This window comes from Sesamum indicum, linkage group LG12 (genome assembly GCF_000512975.1).
Source record: "Sesamum indicum cultivar Zhongzhi No. 13 linkage group LG12, S_indicum_v1.0, whole genome shotgun sequence".
In the NCBI taxonomy this organism is placed as follows: domain Eukaryota; kingdom Viridiplantae; phylum Streptophyta; class Magnoliopsida; order Lamiales; family Pedaliaceae; genus Sesamum; species Sesamum indicum.
The window spans coordinates 189558-207993 of record NC_026156.1 but is presented as its reverse complement, the minus strand read 5'-3'; the positions used below and the strand labels follow the sequence as shown (position 1 = coordinate 207993).

General features: G+C 33.5%; 4 protein-coding genes across 4 annotated transcripts; 2 read left to right on the top strand and 2 right to left on the bottom strand.

Annotated features, from left to right (window-relative positions):
* On the bottom strand, positions 2685–3981 carry LOC105175126 (B3 domain-containing protein At3g25182-like). The gene has a single exon (XM_020698512.1). The coding sequence runs from the start codon at positions 3963–3965 to the stop codon at positions 2997–2999; it is 969 nt and encodes a 322-aa protein (XP_020554171.1). The 5' UTR covers positions 3966–3981; the 3' UTR covers positions 2685–2996.
* LOC105174778 (vesicle-associated protein 4-1) lies at positions 7279–10934 on the top strand. The gene is made up of 7 exons (XM_011096966.2): positions 7279–7732; positions 7933–8003; positions 8385–8466; positions 8609–8727; positions 10125–10202; positions 10287–10406; positions 10517–10934. The coding sequence occupies exons 1-7, from the start codon at positions 7480–7482 to the stop codon at positions 10574–10576; spliced, it is 783 nt and encodes a 260-aa protein (XP_011095268.1). The 5' UTR covers positions 7279–7479; the 3' UTR covers positions 10577–10934.
* LOC105174777 lies at positions 11254–13108 on the bottom strand. The gene is made up of 2 exons (XM_011096965.2): positions 12349–13108; positions 11254–11795 (listed from the first exon to the last, which is right to left on the bottom strand). The coding sequence occupies exons 1-2, from the start codon at positions 12781–12783 to the stop codon at positions 11436–11438; spliced, it is 795 nt and encodes a 264-aa protein (XP_011095267.1). The 5' UTR covers positions 12784–13108; the 3' UTR covers positions 11254–11435.
* Positions 14699–15347, top strand: LOC105174776 (dynein light chain 2, cytoplasmic). The gene is made up of 2 exons (XM_011096964.2): positions 14699–14969; positions 15074–15347. The coding sequence occupies exons 1-2, from the start codon at positions 14832–14834 to the stop codon at positions 15269–15271; spliced, it is 336 nt and encodes a 111-aa protein (XP_011095266.1). The 5' UTR covers positions 14699–14831; the 3' UTR covers positions 15272–15347.

Below are 18436 nucleotides of genomic sequence, written 5' to 3'. Positions count from 1 at the left end.
CTGCTCAAGTCCATTTCAACTGAGATTACTACTCCTGACTGATTCATCCTGTTTGGAGCTGCTTTGTTTTTACTTTTCTTTTTTTTTTTTTTTAATTTAAATGAGTGAAGCGTGAGATTGATTTATGATTTTCGTGGCTATAAGTGAAATCTATGTGGATTCAAACGACGGCATTTTAAATTTCTTTCTAAAAATTTGGCAATATTCATCGAAATAATAGAATCCAAGAATTTAGATTTTATAATGAATTTGTTATTTTTTACACATATAAATAAAGATTTTTTTTTTAATTTTTCTTCTTAATAAGAAATGGAACAAAATGTTAGCTTGGTTTGTGATAGCACCGAAACAAGAAATGGAGAAATAGGGAAATGCTCTATATATGAAAGTATTAATACGGAATTACAAGAAATATACAACACGGTATACTCGAAAAGTGTATGTAAGTAGCCATAGCACGCTTTTTAAGTCGCACGGCCGGGGTCAGTTTGAAGTCAATAGAAACGAAGGATTCCTTTCTACATATATGTGAATTTCATATTGTAATTTAATTCGATGATATGCGATTCAAACAGAATTTCACTCACATTATATATAAAAAAATAAAATTATCAAACTTTCAGAATTAAAAAAATTAATTAATCAAAATATCATCTCATAAATTAAAAGACTAAAATTATATTTTTTTAATAATAATATATTATTATATAATTCATTTAAATTGAGTTGAAGGTTGTGCCCTGTAAAGTATTTATTTTTGGTCCTCTAACCTCTAGCCTTTCCACGCGGTTTATGCCCATAGTTGTCCACTGTCCAGGTATCCGGGAATCCCGAAAACCACTAGTAATTAAAACCCACATAGAAAGTGACATTGCATATTAAAATAATCGGAAAAAGAATCAAGTGAGTCGAAAGTTAAGAAAGCTGAGAGATACATTCCAAAACCACTAATCTAATCAACCAAAGCTGCTGTTGGTTTTTACAATTAGCAACAAACAAAAAACCAAGGGGCTGTCTGCGTCTGTCCCTCTCCTGCTGTTTCCCAAACCATAGGTTAAACCGCTCCCAGTTTTCGTCTTCATTAACCCCAATTCTCCCTATTAATACCCAACAAACACCACTTCTCCTCCTCGCATTGAAATCAAAACACCTTCAGAAATCTCGATCCATTCGCAAACCTGTTTTTCACACACAAACTAGTATTTTAATTAATTAAAATGAGCAGTGGGGGAAGAGCAGCGGCGTGGATTGTGGCGGCGAGCATTGGAGCGGTGGAGGCGTTGAAGGATCAAGGGGTTTGCAGATGGAACAACGTGTTGAGGTCGATTCAGCAGCACGCCAAGAATAGGGTTCAGTCTTACTACCACACGCACGTCGTTCATCCTAAGCCTTCTTCTGCTGGGGGAGTGGTTGCGCAGAGGATGATGAGGGACTTGGAGAAGGTTCAGAAGACGGACAAGTCTTTGAACAGAGTAATGGATTTGAGCTGTTGGGGTCCCACTACTGTTCGCTTCTGATCATTTTATGTAGTTACACAAATGAATATATATATTAAAAAAAAAAAAGAAAAAGAAAGAAAGAAAGAGAACACACTATGGTGGCACAAGCAGATTTGCAATTTTCTCGATTATTTATGCGTTGTTCATTCATATATCAGAAGATGGAATTGGCTTTGTGCAATTTCTTGATCAACTTTTACTTCTCTTTATTTTATGAATTAATTAGATTTATTTAGTAGGATTGGATTATTGAAATGAGGAGTGGCAATGGTGGGATCTTACAATTCATACCTAAAGAAGACCCAATGCCCTTATCTTATTAGTTGATCTTATAGGGTAAGATTAATTTTATCTTTTAAGTTAATCTATAAATTGATCTAATAGGGTAAGATTAATTTATTGGCGGATCTTACCCTATATAGAGTCTTATACTCAATGGGTCTCTTAGATTAGAAATGGTCATATTAGATCCTAAATTGGGTGAGATTTCGGGTTTTCTTTTTTTTTTGGTGTGTAGTTGATGTTTTGCAATTTTATTCAACACAAAATTAATAAGCTAACAGAATATAAATTAATATGAAATACATAAAATACGTTAGATACATATTATATCAAAAAGTTACTTAAATTCAAATTATAAAAATAAAATCAATAGATGAATTACTCGTATTTGGATATCAAAATAAATGATTCTCAAGAAAAAGGGTAGGTTTTCAAACTAACAAGAATTTATTCAATATATACATTAGATTGATAGATCAAAATATAAATCATGGCATACTCAGCATCAATGCAGATATTTGCTAACGAACCAACTTCAATTCATTTTAGTATTGGGTTTGTATTTTATGCTTTTATCAATAAATTTATGATTATTGTGATGGAAAAGTTAGAAATGAATCATAATTACTTAATATTTTATTACTGAGTATAATTGTTTGTTGTGAAAATGATAATTTGAGGAGCAACGCTTGAGACATATAACACCTCAAATTAAAAACTCAGTAAATCCAATGGCCAGAACAAAAGGTTCCTTGGTATGAAAAAAGATCTTGTCTTGTTCGTAGAACATCAACGTTAATCACGACCCAACAACTAAAACCAGCTTTTCTACTTTTGATGAACATTGTGCAAAGTTAAGAATTTCTGGGAACAAAAATCAGTCATCATCTTCAAGGCTCAGAGAAGGGAATGAAAGATACCAGAACTTGTATTCATTACCCAAGAAGAATGGTGCTGTAGTGTTTTTACATACAAAGAAGAAGATGACTAACAGAGACACAACTGCTGCTAACTAACGAGATAAAACGTGTTTCTAACTAATTAAAGTGAAAGTGCAAATACAGAAAAAACGACACAAAATATCCACGTTGGCGCCTCGGTGTCATCCAGCTCAGCGTCTTCAACCTGCAGGTGCTCTGTTCGTGGTGAAGCTGCTGCTGCTGCAATAATCATAACAAACATCATGTACATACCAGAAACAACTAACTAACCAGTTCAAGCAGCACCCTCTCCCGTCAGATTCACCAGAGCGAAACACAACTCCTCCCCGATCCTCAGAGCCCAGAGCTGAACCACCATCCCAACTTTCAGCTGATTCCCAGTCACAATGGATGTCCAGGGTCCGTGGATCACGTAAATCGACGACATCTTCCCCTTCTCCTTGGGCATATCCCACCTGCTAAGCGTCGCCGTCCGTGTTTTCAGCGATGGCTCGATCATCGTCACGTCTTTGTGCTTCTTCTTGCCCTTCCCCTCGCGACAGCGCAGAAATTTCTTCTCCTCATCCGTCAAGAAACCGTGGTGGCTAATCTGACTGAACGGGATGGACAACCGGTTATGGGACGAGTTCAAATCCGTCTGAAATAATGCCTTCTGTATCACTAACGTCTCCTCGGAGACAATCCTTCCTCCTGATATTTCTCGGATTACGTTCTTGAATCTTTCCGGCAATGGCGGCGGTGGTTGTGGCCCATCATCCACGGGCTGCTTCTTATTCTTACGAGTATTGGGCTTCTTCCTCCTGGCGGCGGTGGGTTCTTCTTCACCGTCGGCATATTCTGTAGACCTACGATCTCTTTTCCTTTCCGCAGTCTTCATCTTTGTTTCTTGTCGTTGGGCTTCTTCGTGTTGTTTGGGCTTCTTCCTCCTGGCGGCGGTGGGTTCTCCATCACCGTCGGCATATTCTGTAGACCTACGTTCTCTTTTCCTTTCCGCAGTCTTCATCTTTGTTTCTTGCCGTTGCGCTTCTTCGTGTTGTTTGGGCTTCTTCCTCCGGGCGGCGGTGGGTTCTCCTTCACCGTCGGCATATTCTGTAGACCTACGTTCTCTTTTCCTTTTCTCAGTCTGCATCTTTGTTTCTTGCCGTTGTGCTTCTTCTTGTTGTTGTAGTAGCTGCAATGCTCGTTGCGCCGTCGCGGCCAAAATATCGAATCGGTTGTGCGAAGAAGTCACGACGCCCTCCATGTCTTCAACTGTTAAATCCTTAACCCTCGACATTGTACGCAATCTTCTCTAAACTGTACTAGGATATCAAAGTAGGAGAGATTTCTGTATGTAGTTTGGGACACTATATATACGTCCATGTCCATGCATATATAATATATATATAGATATACATATATATGGAGAGAGAGAGAGAGAGAGTTCTGGCAGGAATGGAAGTAGTGTTCTACTACACTAACACCTTCAAACCTAGTTGCAGCAGAATAGGAAACTAATTAGTATTAATATGGCACTAAAAAACAAAAAATAGTACTAACTGGATTTGCACGCGCAGACTCTGCTTTGACTATTTATTTATTTTTTCATTCCAAGAAATACAATTTTAATTATATAATCTATAACTGGTATTCTTTTATTTAGTACTAATTATTTTTTTTTTAAATCTAATTTTATAATTTTAAGATTTTGATAATTTTAATCTTTTTTTAGCCTATTGGGTAAAAAAATTATATGTGATTTGAGAATAATCTAATTAAATTATAATTTTAGTTCTATAAATTAATTCATACAAAATTAAAAATGTCACCCTTCAAATTACAGGATAAAATTGGAGTTTTACCTTTTTTTATTTAATCCATTCAATTTCTGGCTATAAACAATCTTAGGGAACCGAGATTAACAAACCATAGTCAACTAGCGTTATTGGATGAAAGCAAAAACGTGTTAATTCTATATAGTTTACAGAGTGTGTTCAGAATAAATAATCGTAAATTCTGCGTATAATTAATAATTTATTTACTTTTCTTATAGTTTTTGTGTTTTCTTTTTAAATTCGGACGTTAAATAATATATAAAATACTTTGATGGTTGGAAACTATACTCACATACTTTAGGCTTAAAAGTTAATATATTTAGATGCAATTAATGGCATGATAAATATAATAAATTCATCTTAAAAATTAATTTATTTCAATCTAATGATGTAAAAACCTTGTGTCTAAGTTTGATTGTAAATAAAATAAAACTTTTATCCGAATAAATGACTAATATCAATATTATATTTATTATATAAATCCAATCAAATTTAATTCGAATAAAAACAAATCATTATTGGAGTTCATCTTATATGTTAGATTTTGCATCGCATTCTTCTTTTTATGAATTTGATAAATGATTGTTCTAAAAGGCCCAAAAGGATGGGCTAAATAAAAGCGCATAATTCCCAGACTTAGAAGCAAAGCAGCTGACAATTTTGAGAACTGGGCCGATGAAGATTGTTGGACTAGATTTGGGCCTCTTACATATTTATGTTTTTATTAATATTTTAATAAACTCATCGCATACTCAATCTCTAATTCTATCTCCAACTTCCATCTTTATTTTCCACCAAGACTCATCTCCTATGATGTATGAACACCAACATAATGATACGAAAATTTTAAGAAATTTTAATTTTTCATAAAATTAAAATGCGTGATATGAAAACATCAATATAAAGTATAAGATAAACATGTCTTATATCTGAATTATTAATCAAATATAATTTTTAAAAAATATATATAATTTATTTATTTTTAAAAGTACGCAATGAAAATTTTATAATCATCAAATTAGCTAAATCATCATAACCATTACTCAAATTTTTAATAATTTTTTTGTAAAATTTTTAGTTTGAGATGAGAGAATTAATTCTTTTTTCTTTTTTATTAAATCCTAAACTTTTTTTTCCCTTAAAGACAACCCAATTTTTTTTGAAATTATAAAAAAATCCTAAAACGTGCCCGATACCATATTTATTTTTTAAAAATTTTATATTTTTGAACATGCGGATACTGTGTTCGACACGTGTCCAAACTGTGTTCGTATCCAACACTGCACCGATAATTTTTTGGAGCACTTGTGCATTGTAGCTCATTTTATAGTTTCGGACACGCAAATATCATGTCCATACCCGACACAACACTGGATAAAATTTTAAAGTGTCCCTACTAATTTATTTATCATATTTCTTATATAAAAAAAATAAGAAAAAAATGTTTATTTTCTAATTTCAAAAAACCTGGATCTAATAGTTAAGATGATACCCAATAATAAATAGGATAAATTACATTGATATTTTTTGTAATTAGATTTAATTACAAATAATTCATATACGTTCTCAATAGGTGTCAATACCATCATTAAACAAAAAGTATAATTATAATTACAACTGCACTCATATAATATATTTATAATTTTAAAAATTACAATAACTAGTTATCCAATAAAACTTTACTTGAAAATATATGAATATAATTTAGTCTAATAAATCCCAAATCAACGAAATTAAAATATTTATGTTGGGTACTAATAAATTTTGCACTTCCCCCAAAACCTAAAAGTAAAAAGTTCGCAATCAAAGCTCATAAAATCCAACCCCCCAAGCAGAGAATTAAATACCACAAAACATTGGAAAGAAAACAATAAATATGAGCATTAATATTTTTACTAACCAGACCAAATGTTGCTAAGTAGAGGTCGAAAAATCACCTGACCATCTCATTAATTAATTCCTACCTTCCAACTAACCTTCACCAACGAACCCCACCCCACACAGCTAACACCCTCCGCCCAATTATTAGAATTTTGCCTTTTCCAACTCACCCCCTTCCCTTCCAAATCCAATTATATAACTACACAACATTCCAACTCAGTTTGCCCCTACGCCTCTTCCTCATCATTATTTTCTCAAATACTACAATCAAATACTTTTATTCCTATCTTATATTTAAATACAATGATCTTATGTTCAAAGAATTTGAATTAATAATTAAAAAGTATAACTTATTTTGTGAGTCGGTTAATCGGTTCAGACCACACGTCACTACCTCTTTATTATATCGTCATGTATTAAATTAAATATTTTGATACTTTTAGCTGAAGACAAATCAGTTACGTTTCTTCTGAACGGAAGGATTTGAATTTAAAAAAGATTAAAAATAATTTTATATTATTTTAAAATTTATTAGTATTTTATAAAATAAAATTCAGTGATGGTTTATTTATTTGAGATTCTTTTTGATAATATAATTATCTAATTAAATTGAAAGGATTACTTATTCAAAAAAAAAATTAAAATTTAATTCAAAATTCGTTTAAATTTAAAGTATTTTTGAGAAGGAAAAAAAAAAGCAAAAAGGAGAAGACTTTTATTTGCTTCCGATAAGTTTGTAAATAAGGGTGGGAACGGACGTCAAATCTAATTAAATCTCTTTTAAACCTTATTTTGAGGTCCAAAATTGCGCTTCTGCGATCTCCTCTCCCGGGAAATATATAGAAACTCTGCCGCTGTAACGAACCGAGAAAAAAAAAATTAAAAACAAATACAACTCGAAATTCATACGCTATATAAAGCGGCTGCCTCTGACTTTCTTTTACAACTCAAATTCACCAGTTTTTGTCAACGCAATTTTTCATGACCTGAAATCGCATCACACAGAAGAGAAGGAACAGAAGAAATCCAATCGAAAAAAGCTTGCGCCTGATTCCGGTGAATATGGCGATAGCCGACAGCCATAACCACCAGAGCAACAAGAAGTGGCGGCTTTGTCCGTTCTGGCAGTCTGCGACGGCGTCTTCTTCTTCTTCTTCTACTAATAATCTTTACAATCAGTCGCAGAACCACAGCCATCAAAACGGCGGTGTTGCTTCCAGCACTCGTTCCTCAACCGTATCCTCCGTTGCCAGATCGCTTCTTCCTGCGCGGCGGAGGCTCCGCCTCGATCCTTCCAACAACCTCTACTTCCCTTGTGTGTTATTCTCGACTCCTTTTCATTTCTGTGTTATTGGTTATTCTTCTAATTTTGTTATGTCGTTAATATGAGTCTGCTTTCGGTTGTATTGGAATTTAGGAAATAAGAAGGAATTGGAATGTTTTAGGGGAATAAATCTGAAGTTTTTGTGTGCTGAATGCTGATTGATTGTATGTTTCGTGTTTGTGATATTGAAGATGAACCTGGAAAGCAGGTGAGGAGTGCTGTTAGGATTAAGAATTCCAGCAAGTCTCATGTTGCATTCAAGGTACTTCTTTTCTGGTTTGGGTAATTTGTTAATTGGAGTAGTAACTTTTAGATCTTTTCAATATTCTGAAGTTCTGTGATAATCATTTTCGCTTTGAGTATCTTTTTTGCTTCAACTCTGAACGGAAATGGATAGGGGAAATCTTTACTGGCGCATAAAGGCACAAGACTTTAGCCTTCTATTGAATTTTTTTTTCTGTGTCATGTATTCGTGTTGATTTAATTGCTTAAGGATGCTTCGTGATGTATCGATTGAAATCCCAAATTGGTAACTAATAATAGTAGTAGAAATAATGGATAAAGGAACTTTCATAGATTCCTTTTATTCACCTAGATTGCTGGCGCTGTAAAGTACTTTGACGGTTTTCTTGTCTGTCTTTAGTTTCAAACAACTGCACCAAAGAGTTGTTATATGAGACCACCTGGAGGTATCCTTGCTCCTGGAGAAGACCTCATAGCTACTGGTAATTAATTTTGGCCATTTTTTGTGTCTTGCTGGACATATCCATAGCTCATGAAAGCTTTCAAATGCTAACTTTTACTGCAGGTATAGTACTTGCATCTGAGACTTCTAAGTTAAAAATAAATTACATTTCTGGTTGACAGTATTCAAGTTTGTGGAGCAACCAGAGAACAATGAAAAACCTATAAATCAGAAGAGCAAGGTTAAGTTCAAGATTATGAGTCTTAAGGTGAAAGAAGGAACAGATTACGTGCCTGAGTTGGTGAGTGCTTTACGTTCCAAAATTACTTCTCATCTACTGTCTGGTGTGTTATAAGTTACGGTTAGTTATGTAAGTAGTTGAAAGCATAATGTTTCTTATAATGATTGAACTATGTTGAATATTATGACACAGAAAGTTCAATTTAGAGGCCTCTTGCGGGGACCACCATGTATATAGGCATTCAACATTGCAAAACAGAGATGTATAATTTAGAGCTCTAGGGATTAATTCTTTTGGTCTTAACTATTTTTATCAGTTTTAACCAGTGCATCGTATAAATTTTAACTTGATAACTGTTTACTAGGTGACATACTACACTTTTATAGCAAACAATTACTATGCATTAAGTTTGTGTCCCATAAAATTAATAATTAACTGTACCAATTGCTCCTTCCTGTTTCAAGGGAAGTACATAGATGCAGCATCTACAGAACTTCTAAGGCTCCCTGTTTATGGAAAACAAAGTCATAAGGCTCCCTGTTTATGGAAAACAAAGTCATTCTTCAGATTCATTTCGTATCTACCATACTTTTATATGCTCTATGTGCATATGGGTTCACATTTTTGTCATGCCAACATAGTTTCTGATAGAATTTTTTTAATAACTAATTTTGGAAGGTATTAATGTCCTCAAGAAATCCATTTGTCTCCAACATCCTCTCCTGCTTGGACAGATATTCGAAGAGTTCCAGCTCTATCATGTACTTTGATCCCACTATATTCTGTATGCTCTATATGATAGCGTGTTTTTTGTTTGATTGATCTAGGGGTTAAGAAAAGGAAAGATCTGCAAACTTCATCTGCAACAGTGATTCGTGCTTGGTATTGAACATGCATGATGACTAACTTGTTATGTGCTACTTCAGTTATCCCTAAGCTCGTTATATGACATAGTTAAGCTTCAAGAGAATTTGAAATGCTTATTTTTCAATTTAAGTGAATTTTACTGAACTAAGTCTCTTCTTTTTTGGAAAGTAATGCATCCTTTGGTGTTACCTATTTTTGTTTTTCTTTACTTGGTTTATGACCTTATGGTCAACTCAGAAGCAGTCCTTTTCTCCTTTCTGGATGATTTGTTAATGTCTCACTTGATTAAAACACACCTTAGAAATCCTTGGATGATGAATAAACACGTGAATGTTTGATTTAGATGGAGATGCTGCAGCATTAATTAAGTTCATCCAATCTCATGTTCTGGGAGAGGTTAGAGTTTTGTTAGTCTCGACTTACCTAGTGCTGGGATTTCTGCTTGGTCAGTGGTGCACTTTTCAGAATGGATATTGGACTATTTTCCCTTGACATGTTATGGTCTGACTTGGGTTATAGTAATTATATGTGTATTAAAAAGAATACCAAATCCGGCCTGCTGTATGGGTTTTAACTTGGATGCTCTGCAGTTTGATGAGCAAAGGGATCAAGTAACTGTTGAACGCATATTGCGGGTGGTTTTAGTGGACCCGGATCGTGCTAATCCTGTAAGACTTAGTTTATCTATCGAATTGTCTAGCATGTTAATACATTTGCTCTCTTTCCTTCTCATGAAATTCCTTGTCATTTAGGCACTTGAAAAACTGAAGCGTCAATTGGCTGAAGCTGATGCTGCCTTGGAAGCTCGCAAGAAGCCTCCAGCAGAAACAGGCCCACGTGTGGTTGGGGAAGGTCTTGTTATAGACGAATGGGTAAGTAACAACTATGTGTGTTGCCCACCTGGGTGAGGGTATAACTTCTATAATAATTGAAATCTTCTCAGTCAACTTTTTATGTTGCTAATTCTCTCTTTGTTATTCAGAAAGAACGACGAGAGAAATATCTTGCTCGGCAGCAGGTCGAGGCAGTAGATTCAGTGTGAAGTGCAGGATTTGCCTTCTGATGATTCTCGATGGAACTTATGAACCATACCTCCATCTGCATTAGGTGGCTGAGGTGTGATGGTCAAGGGCAATTCTCAATGCCAAATGTAAGAAAAGAATAATGTGAGCGGAGTTCGTTGTTATTGAGGTAAATGTATGTCTTAGGAATCGGCCTCTCTTGATTTCTTTCTTGTAAATATTTTTCGTTTGGTTCAAAAATTAACTTTTCATTATCTAGAAGGCAACCCGACAAGGATTACGTATCCAGTATCAGTACTTGGGGAGTGAACATTTGGAGATTAAAGTTCATTACTTACAACTGTTTTAATGCTTTTAAAATTATCTCTACATTAGTTATGGCACTGTCGGAGATCTCCTACACCTTTTCCCCCCATTTTGGAGTGATATGACTAAACAAACAACATTTGATACATGTATGGGATTTCACCTCAAATTTTATTCTATTAATGGATATTTGAGTTATAATTCGTAAAATTCGATCTAGTGTTTGATCGAATTTCAACACAAGACATGCTAATCATCTACACAACAGGGGGAATGAGAAGAAAACTGCAAATTACGGAGTTGGTTGTTAGCACCCCGCAACATTTTTGCTCTTCCTTTCTTTTTTTTTTATTATTATTTTTGTGTGTGTGTGTAATTTTGCTCGAGGAACTTGAGATGATTGTAAAAATGTGTCGTTAGGAATCTTATATTTATGTCCTGTGAACATCTGACTATGATGTTCTGTCATTCGTATGAGGTGGTCCTAGATTTCTTACAACAACAATGGACAAAGTGATAGCAGCTAAAAGGACCATGCCCAAAACTAAAAATGAGAGGAACAAAATGACCAACTCATAGATTACCTTGCAACTGAAATTTCTGAGAACCAAAGATTAGATGAGAAGGGCTCTCAACAAACACGGACACGCCACATTTGGCAGCATTGAAACCCTCCCACAGAGGAAAATCCAGAGTTCCGGAGATAGACTTCTTGGCTGAGATGTCATGGAGTGAGCATAGCTTTTCAAGGCGGCGGACAACATAGTCATTGGCCAAAACCCGGCCTTTGTTGGCCCCATCGGGGCAGTCCGTGACCAAACCGCATTCGTACAGAGCAACCATCAAATTGGCACCTTGATCATCAACTTTTGTCCTTAGAGTTCCCGTCAGTGATACTTGCAACGAGTCCGGTGTGGGCTTTTGGAACGTCGCCTGTTTGTGGAAAACCCTCGAATATTGTTATATGGGCATGTAACACAAGTCCAGTAGCACAAGCATCACCTTTCCGTCTGGATTAATTTTTTGTGCAGTATGGAGTCTCACTTTGTATTACATAATATTTTTAGATAATTATATTTTCACCGAAAGATGCATAATTATAAAAATAAAAAAATAGGGGTAATTTATGTAATGTTGTTGACGTTTTTAGATATATATGTATAATTTTTTTTAATAAAGATGTAGTTTGTATAAATAATGCTGCTGTTTTTAATAGTTGTATACCTAATTTTTCAAAAAGTAGAAATGGTTTATGTAATTATCCTCATATTTTTTGGCATTTGTGTATTTTCCTGCTACGAATATTTTGGCAATTTTGTGATTGTTTACATGAATACTGACTATTCTGTTGTGATTAAGTAAAGTTGCAGGAATTAGGCAGCAATCATAGTTTTTTCATTTTTGCAACATTATGGGTATGGCCATCATCATCTAAAGGACAAAGACAAAACTTCCATAAGAAAACTAAAAGTCGGGATGGACGGACCTGGAAAGAGGGAGCAGGGAATCTGGGTGCCGATGCGATGCAGGACAAAATTTCTTCGGGCTCATTGGCAACGCATTGGGCCCGGCCCTGGATCACAATTTGGGGCGTGAACATGGTATCAAGATTGAGGGCCTCAACGTAGGCCTTCTGCCTGACGGTCCATTGGCTGGACCCGAAGGGATCCTTCCACCCATTATAATCCCAGTAGTCCACGTGGTACGCCAATAATACCAACGGCACGTCCAGGTTGAAGTCGCCCCTCCCCAGCCGCGAGAACACCATCTCCGCCTCCGTAGAGGTGGCGCAGCCCTGCGAGGAGAAGAGCTCCACCACCACCGGACCTGGTCCCTGCTCCTCCTCCGTCGCCGTCTCTTTCTCCTCGTGATTGGACTGGGAGGAGCTTCTGCGGAAACAGCTGAGGAGACGAGGCGCCATTTCTGACGTGTCTTCTCGAAGGAAAGAGAAGGATCGGGCTTCGCCTAAAATCTCTTTTTGGGTTCTTTTATCTGCAAGAAAAAATGTGAGGGAAAAGTGGATAATGCGGGAAGTTGGAAACGAGGATGTCGAGAGAAGGTAGGCAGTAGCCACGGCCACGGGTAGGGGGATGGTGAAGAGAGAAAAGTGGACATCAACAATTGCTTCATATTTACCTTCTTTCTTTATATTTATGTTTTTATTTCACATATTTAAATGTTGATGTAGGAAGAAAGTGAATTACAGCGTTATAAAACATACTCAAGGAGAAGGTGTGGATTGGATTTATATTCCAAATTTTATCTTTACTTAAATTTCATACGCATTATATTAAATATTCATTATAAATAATTGTGAAAATATATTAAATTATTGATTAAGCTTCTTTTCAGATAATATAAACTATAATATTATATTTTAATATCATTTAAATTAAAATATGAGATATTAACTAATAATTCTAATTATATATTTTTTCTATATAATTTTTTTAAATAATTCTTATATATTATAGGTATATTTTAATAGGCTTAGGTTGACTAATAGGGACATTTTAGTCATTATTCCTTAAAAAAATAGGTCCAGAGTGTTCAGGGTCTGTGTGATTCATTATTCATAATATAGGGATAATTTTTTATATTTAAATTTTTATAAAAATTTTTTGGTATTTTTCCGTATCACATGAAGTCAAAATAAATATAACTTTTTTAAAAAGTGAAGTAAAAAGTATCTGAATGAGGAGGGGTGACAATGTAATAATTTAAAAATGTGGGGGCAACCCACAAACATGAGGAAAGAATTGATGAATTCTGTCCTTATATTTAGGCAGCAGCTTTTGCCCTTTTCATTTAAGGCTGAGAGGGAAGGATAGGAGGGGTGTTGGTCATTACATAAATTGGGTGTCCACGAGAAAATAGCCGCGTGGCGTGGATAAAGAGGGATCAGGAATCCCCTTTTGTCTTTTTACAATTTTCCCCATCACAAATTCTTTATACACCCACCTACCAAAATTGCATGTTTCTCGTGTCATATGGATAATCTCTAAATTATTCATTTATTCAAATCATATATTATTCTTTTTGCATGTTTTAAATTAAAGCAATTTATCCTGATATGGGCCGTCCACTCACTCATCTTCAAATTCTGCATCTTTTTTTTGCTTCTTAAAAAATGTTATTTTTTATATAATATACTATATATCTAATGTATAATATATACAAATATTTATTAAAAAATAAATATACTTATTTATATAATATATATTTTTATTTTTAATAAACAAAAAAATCAATCCCTGTCCACCCACCGCCCATCCCCTTCTCCCTCCTCGTCGCCTGCATTCCCCTTCCTTCTTCGTGCCGTCTCCGTCACCGGCCCCTCCGCCTCGCCCCTCTTCTGATTGTTCTCTCTCTCTCTCGCTATATATATATATATATAATTATTAACTATATATAATATATATATTTTTACATATATTCATTTATATTGTTTTAAATTTTTATGTTTGTTTAAATATTAATTTCGATTGACATTAAACAAAATCTAAGCATGAACATTTATGTAAAATGCTTACAATTTGAACGGTTGAGATTTTTTAAGAATGAACTTTTTCAATCCAAGTTAACCATGGACCACTAAGTAATCAACCAAATCAAACATCAACTTAAAACAATATCAAAACATCCAGATCTGAGAAATATGAAAGGATGTTTTTGTCCGCAGAAATAACCAAATTAGAGGATACGGGTGAATACCAAATCTTTTAAAACTAGAGGGACTATGTATGTAATTAAAAGAGAAAAGGAATAGCCATTTGGAATGATGCCAAAGCATCATATGGACAAAGTTTGGGCACCACATAAATGGAATCCCCACATTGGTGGCTTAACCACCACCTCCTACATATACAATAGTCCCCATAACCTGCTGAGGATATACCAAGATCACAAAGTCAAGAGAAATTTGCATACAGAATTTCTGATCATTATCATCTTGATAGTTTCTCAAGTATGCTGGAAGGCAAGGCAGTGATTGGTGAGACAGATATGCTGCAAACTATGCAACAAGATGCACTTGATTTGGCAGCTAAGGCACTTGACGACTTTGATGTCACTGACGCCACTGAAATAGCCCAGTTCATCAAGAAGGTAATAATTCTTCTTTTTACTTTTGTCGTGAACCTAAATTTGAGTGCTAATCAATCACATGCCCACCATCATTTTTTTAGTTGAATTTGTGTTGTTAATGACAGGAATTTGATAGGGTCTACGGACCGGGCTGGCAGTGTATTGTTGGAACGGATTTTGGATCGTTTGTGACGCATTGCTACGGATGTTTTATCCATTTTTGCGTTGGCAGCCTCGCGATTTTGCTATTCAGGGGTTCAACAGGACAAGAAGGTGAGGAAGATGATGGCCACTTCCCACCTTTGAAGAGCATAGATCTCTGAGCCTTTTTCTCTATTTTCCCTTTATAAATTAGTAAAATTGCTCTATATATAAAAAGTTTAGGTTTTTTGTCGCAAATTTTTATACTATTCATCATTATTTCAATGTTATGCTTAACTTTTGGGGGTAATTAAAATAATCCCTCTTAAAAATTTTGGCAAAATTATAAACATCTCCTCCTTGTTAATATTGTTAAATTAGATCTACGTAAATATTGTTCAAGTAGATAAATTTTTAAGCGAGAAGTTTCTACAAAATAAAGAATATATAATTATCGTGGTTTTGAAAATCTCATAAATTAGAGTTCATGTAAGTTGCCTTCACACTCGCGAGTGTGTGTTTCAAAATTATATTTTATGACATTGCATTATATTACAAAATTGGAGTGAAACTTATTTCACACGTAACCCTTTTTGGTAAGTAAGATTTTTTTTTTTTTGACATATTTGTGGCTTAGAGGTTTTTAATGAAAAATTACCAATAAATCCGCACGTTGGTAATTAAGAACCATGATATGTTTATAGTAAAAGATACTTTCGCCACCATGTGACACATAACGCGAACAATAAGAATTACCATTCAAATAAATTTGTTAAACTATCAATGATGTTTTAACCGAGTGGTTAAAGTTAAATTTCTATGAATAAATTTGAATTAATTAATTATGGGTTCTAATTCTATTGAATGTATAAATATTTATCTCATTTTGTATGAGTTAGTGCGATATATATGTTTACATAAGTTATTATAATTTGCTTATTATTCTTAATCTTATTAATGTATTGTTAAGTTTATCAAAATTATGATCATGTATATGATTACTATTTCAATATATATATATATATATATATATATATTATTAAAACAAACTCAAATAATGCACGAGTACTATTTGTTTAAAATGCTAATGCACTCACTTTGTCTCTTAGTAATGAAGTTTACTTTGTCTATTAACATTTATATTAATTGACTGTTGGGTTTACATTCACTTAATATAACTCGATTTTTTCACAACACATTTTTCAAATAAAAAAATAATATAAGAATAAACGTATCAACAACATATTAAGACTCTAATACCTAATATATAATAACATTTATATCAACAACGCCAAACAAAATTGATGTAATCATTAAACTGCATATTTATATTATCCTGAACTTGAAAATTTGTGCAAATCATACTCTTACAAAATATTTATAATGCACAAATCTGAAAATTATGTAGTATTGTAAGTAGTATAAGAAAATATGGATCTCTATAACAAGGTGTACTTAGATAATCATAATATGTCCTCCTAATTCTAAGAAAGATAAAATGTAGGTACTTCGGATAGCATGTTTTTGCCATTTATGCAGAATTGCCAATTATACATTATTTATTTATTCTCTTTTACAATTGAAATATAATAAGAGATCAATAATTAATTATACATGATGAGTCGTTCAATTTATAAGATTCGAATATTTATCGTTTTACCTAAGAATAAAAAATTGCAAAAGTAAGTTTGAATGCGCTCTGTGCGATATGTCATATTATTTCATTCCTTGTAAACAAAATTACAACTCGAGCAGTACTTAAGTATATTATATATTGAGCTTACAATTGAAAAGTAGTCGACTTAGTTTTGAGAAGATGCAGATTAAAGTTCTTATAAGTTGCCTTCGTATTGATAGATTCAAAGTAAGGAATTCAAATTCTTCCAACCCCTATTTAATTTTTTTTTTTAAAAAGAAAAAAAGGTTACTCGTCGTAGTGGGGGAAAGACATACATGATTGTTCTTGTAGGTTACCTCTAACCTGATAGACTTGCAGCGCGAAATTAATTCCAACAAAATAAAAAATATTCATCGTAATTTTGGAAAGCTCAAATTAAAGTTCTTGTAAGTTGCCTTTATCTACATCTCTAAAATAAACTTAAAATTTCTTACAAACCATACTGTTCTTATATTGCACAGTTTGTGCAAAGAGTGTGCAGTGCAGCTTCTTGATGCTATATTTGAAATATGGGCAAATCATATCGCATGTGGCTAAAATATTAAATTAAGATGATCAATTTGATAATAAGACACATAATTAAGGTGGAGAAGAAATACTATTCATAAGAATTTATTGAAAGTTTCTTTTAGTAATTATGAAAGTATCATGAAATTCCTAATACAATGCCTAATAATGCACGTCTTTTGATATTTCGTCATAGAAAATAGATACTTTTATTGCTATAATCATTTCGGACACATTTAAACTGAAATTGCTAATTTCATAACTTCAATTCTGCTACTGATTTTAGCTCACTATTGTTGAGTTTACATTTTCTTAATGTAAAGCTGATATATTTTTGGAAGGGATGATTAAACAGTTAACATACCAACACCATATATATAATGAATAACATTTATGTTAATGTGAATTAGGCCTAGTTCAATTGGCGAAATTGAGATCATGGATTCGAATCCTGCTATATACGTGGTAACGTGAGATGTTGTCCTATTGTATAGTAGATATTTTATATTATAATAGTCAATATTGTTTAAATTTCATTTATATAATATTGTTGATTATGATTATTTTAATTAATGATAGTTCATACGCTTCAAATAATAATAATAAACATTATGTGAATAAACTCCAAGAAAATTGACAAAAATATCTAACTACATATGTGTTTGAGATAAACTTGAAATTTCAAACAAACCACACTTAAAATTCTTGATAATGCACGGTTCTGCATTATTTGTTGAGATAAGGCATTTGGTGCCTTCTTTCTTAACTATTTACAAAATTTGTTCAAATCAGATTGCATTCGGCCAAAATGTTAAATTAAGAATTTGATAATAGGGCAATATATCTTCTTCTTTTTTTTTTAATAGATCAACTGAAATTACATTATAAATCGAAGTAAATATTAATTATAGCAATCAACATAGCGATTACCAATATCAAATATTTATAACTAATCAATAATTATTATTAACATATAAAAATTAATATTAAGATTTGGACCCTTAACCTTATAGTTATGAGGATCAGTTTCACCTATTAAGGATGAATTCAAAACGATAAAATAACTTCTTTTTTTCTTTTTCCTTTTCTCAGAGATGATTAAGAGTGATTCCTCGATTCGCACTAGAATTTGAACCTTGGCCAAGACAATTGGGTCCCGGAA

Excerpts from the sequence above, each read along its gene's own strand:
- LOC105174777 (XM_011096965.2), bottom strand. The coding sequence starts at position 12,783 with ATGGCGCCTCGTCTCCTCAGCTGTTTCCGCAGAAGCTCCTCCCAGTCC. Across the intron at positions 11,796-12,348 it reads TCCCTGCTCCCTCTTTCCAG|GCGACGTTCCAAAAGCCCAC; the intron begins GTCCGTCCATCC and ends TTCCACAAACAG.
- LOC105174778 (XM_011096966.2), top strand. The coding sequence starts at position 7,480 with ATGGCGATAGCCGACAGCCATAACCACCAGAGCAACAAGAAGTGGCGG. Across the intron at positions 10,203-10,286 it reads ACCCGGATCGTGCTAATCCT|GCACTTGAAAAACTGAAGCG; the intron begins GTAAGACTTAGT and ends CTTGTCATTTAG. Across the intron at positions 10,407-10,516 it reads GTCTTGTTATAGACGAATGG|AAAGAACGACGAGAGAAATA; the intron begins GTAAGTAACAAC and ends TTTGTTATTCAG.
- LOC105175126 (XM_020698512.1), bottom strand. The coding sequence starts at position 3,965 with ATGGAGGGCGTCGTGACTTCTTCGCACAACCGATTCGATATTTTGGCC.
- LOC105174776 (XM_011096964.2), top strand. The coding sequence starts at position 14,832 with ATGCTGGAAGGCAAGGCAGTGATTGGTGAGACAGATATGCTGCAAACT. Across the intron at positions 14,970-15,073 it reads TAGCCCAGTTCATCAAGAAG|GAATTTGATAGGGTCTACGG; the intron begins GTAATAATTCTT and ends TGTTAATGACAG.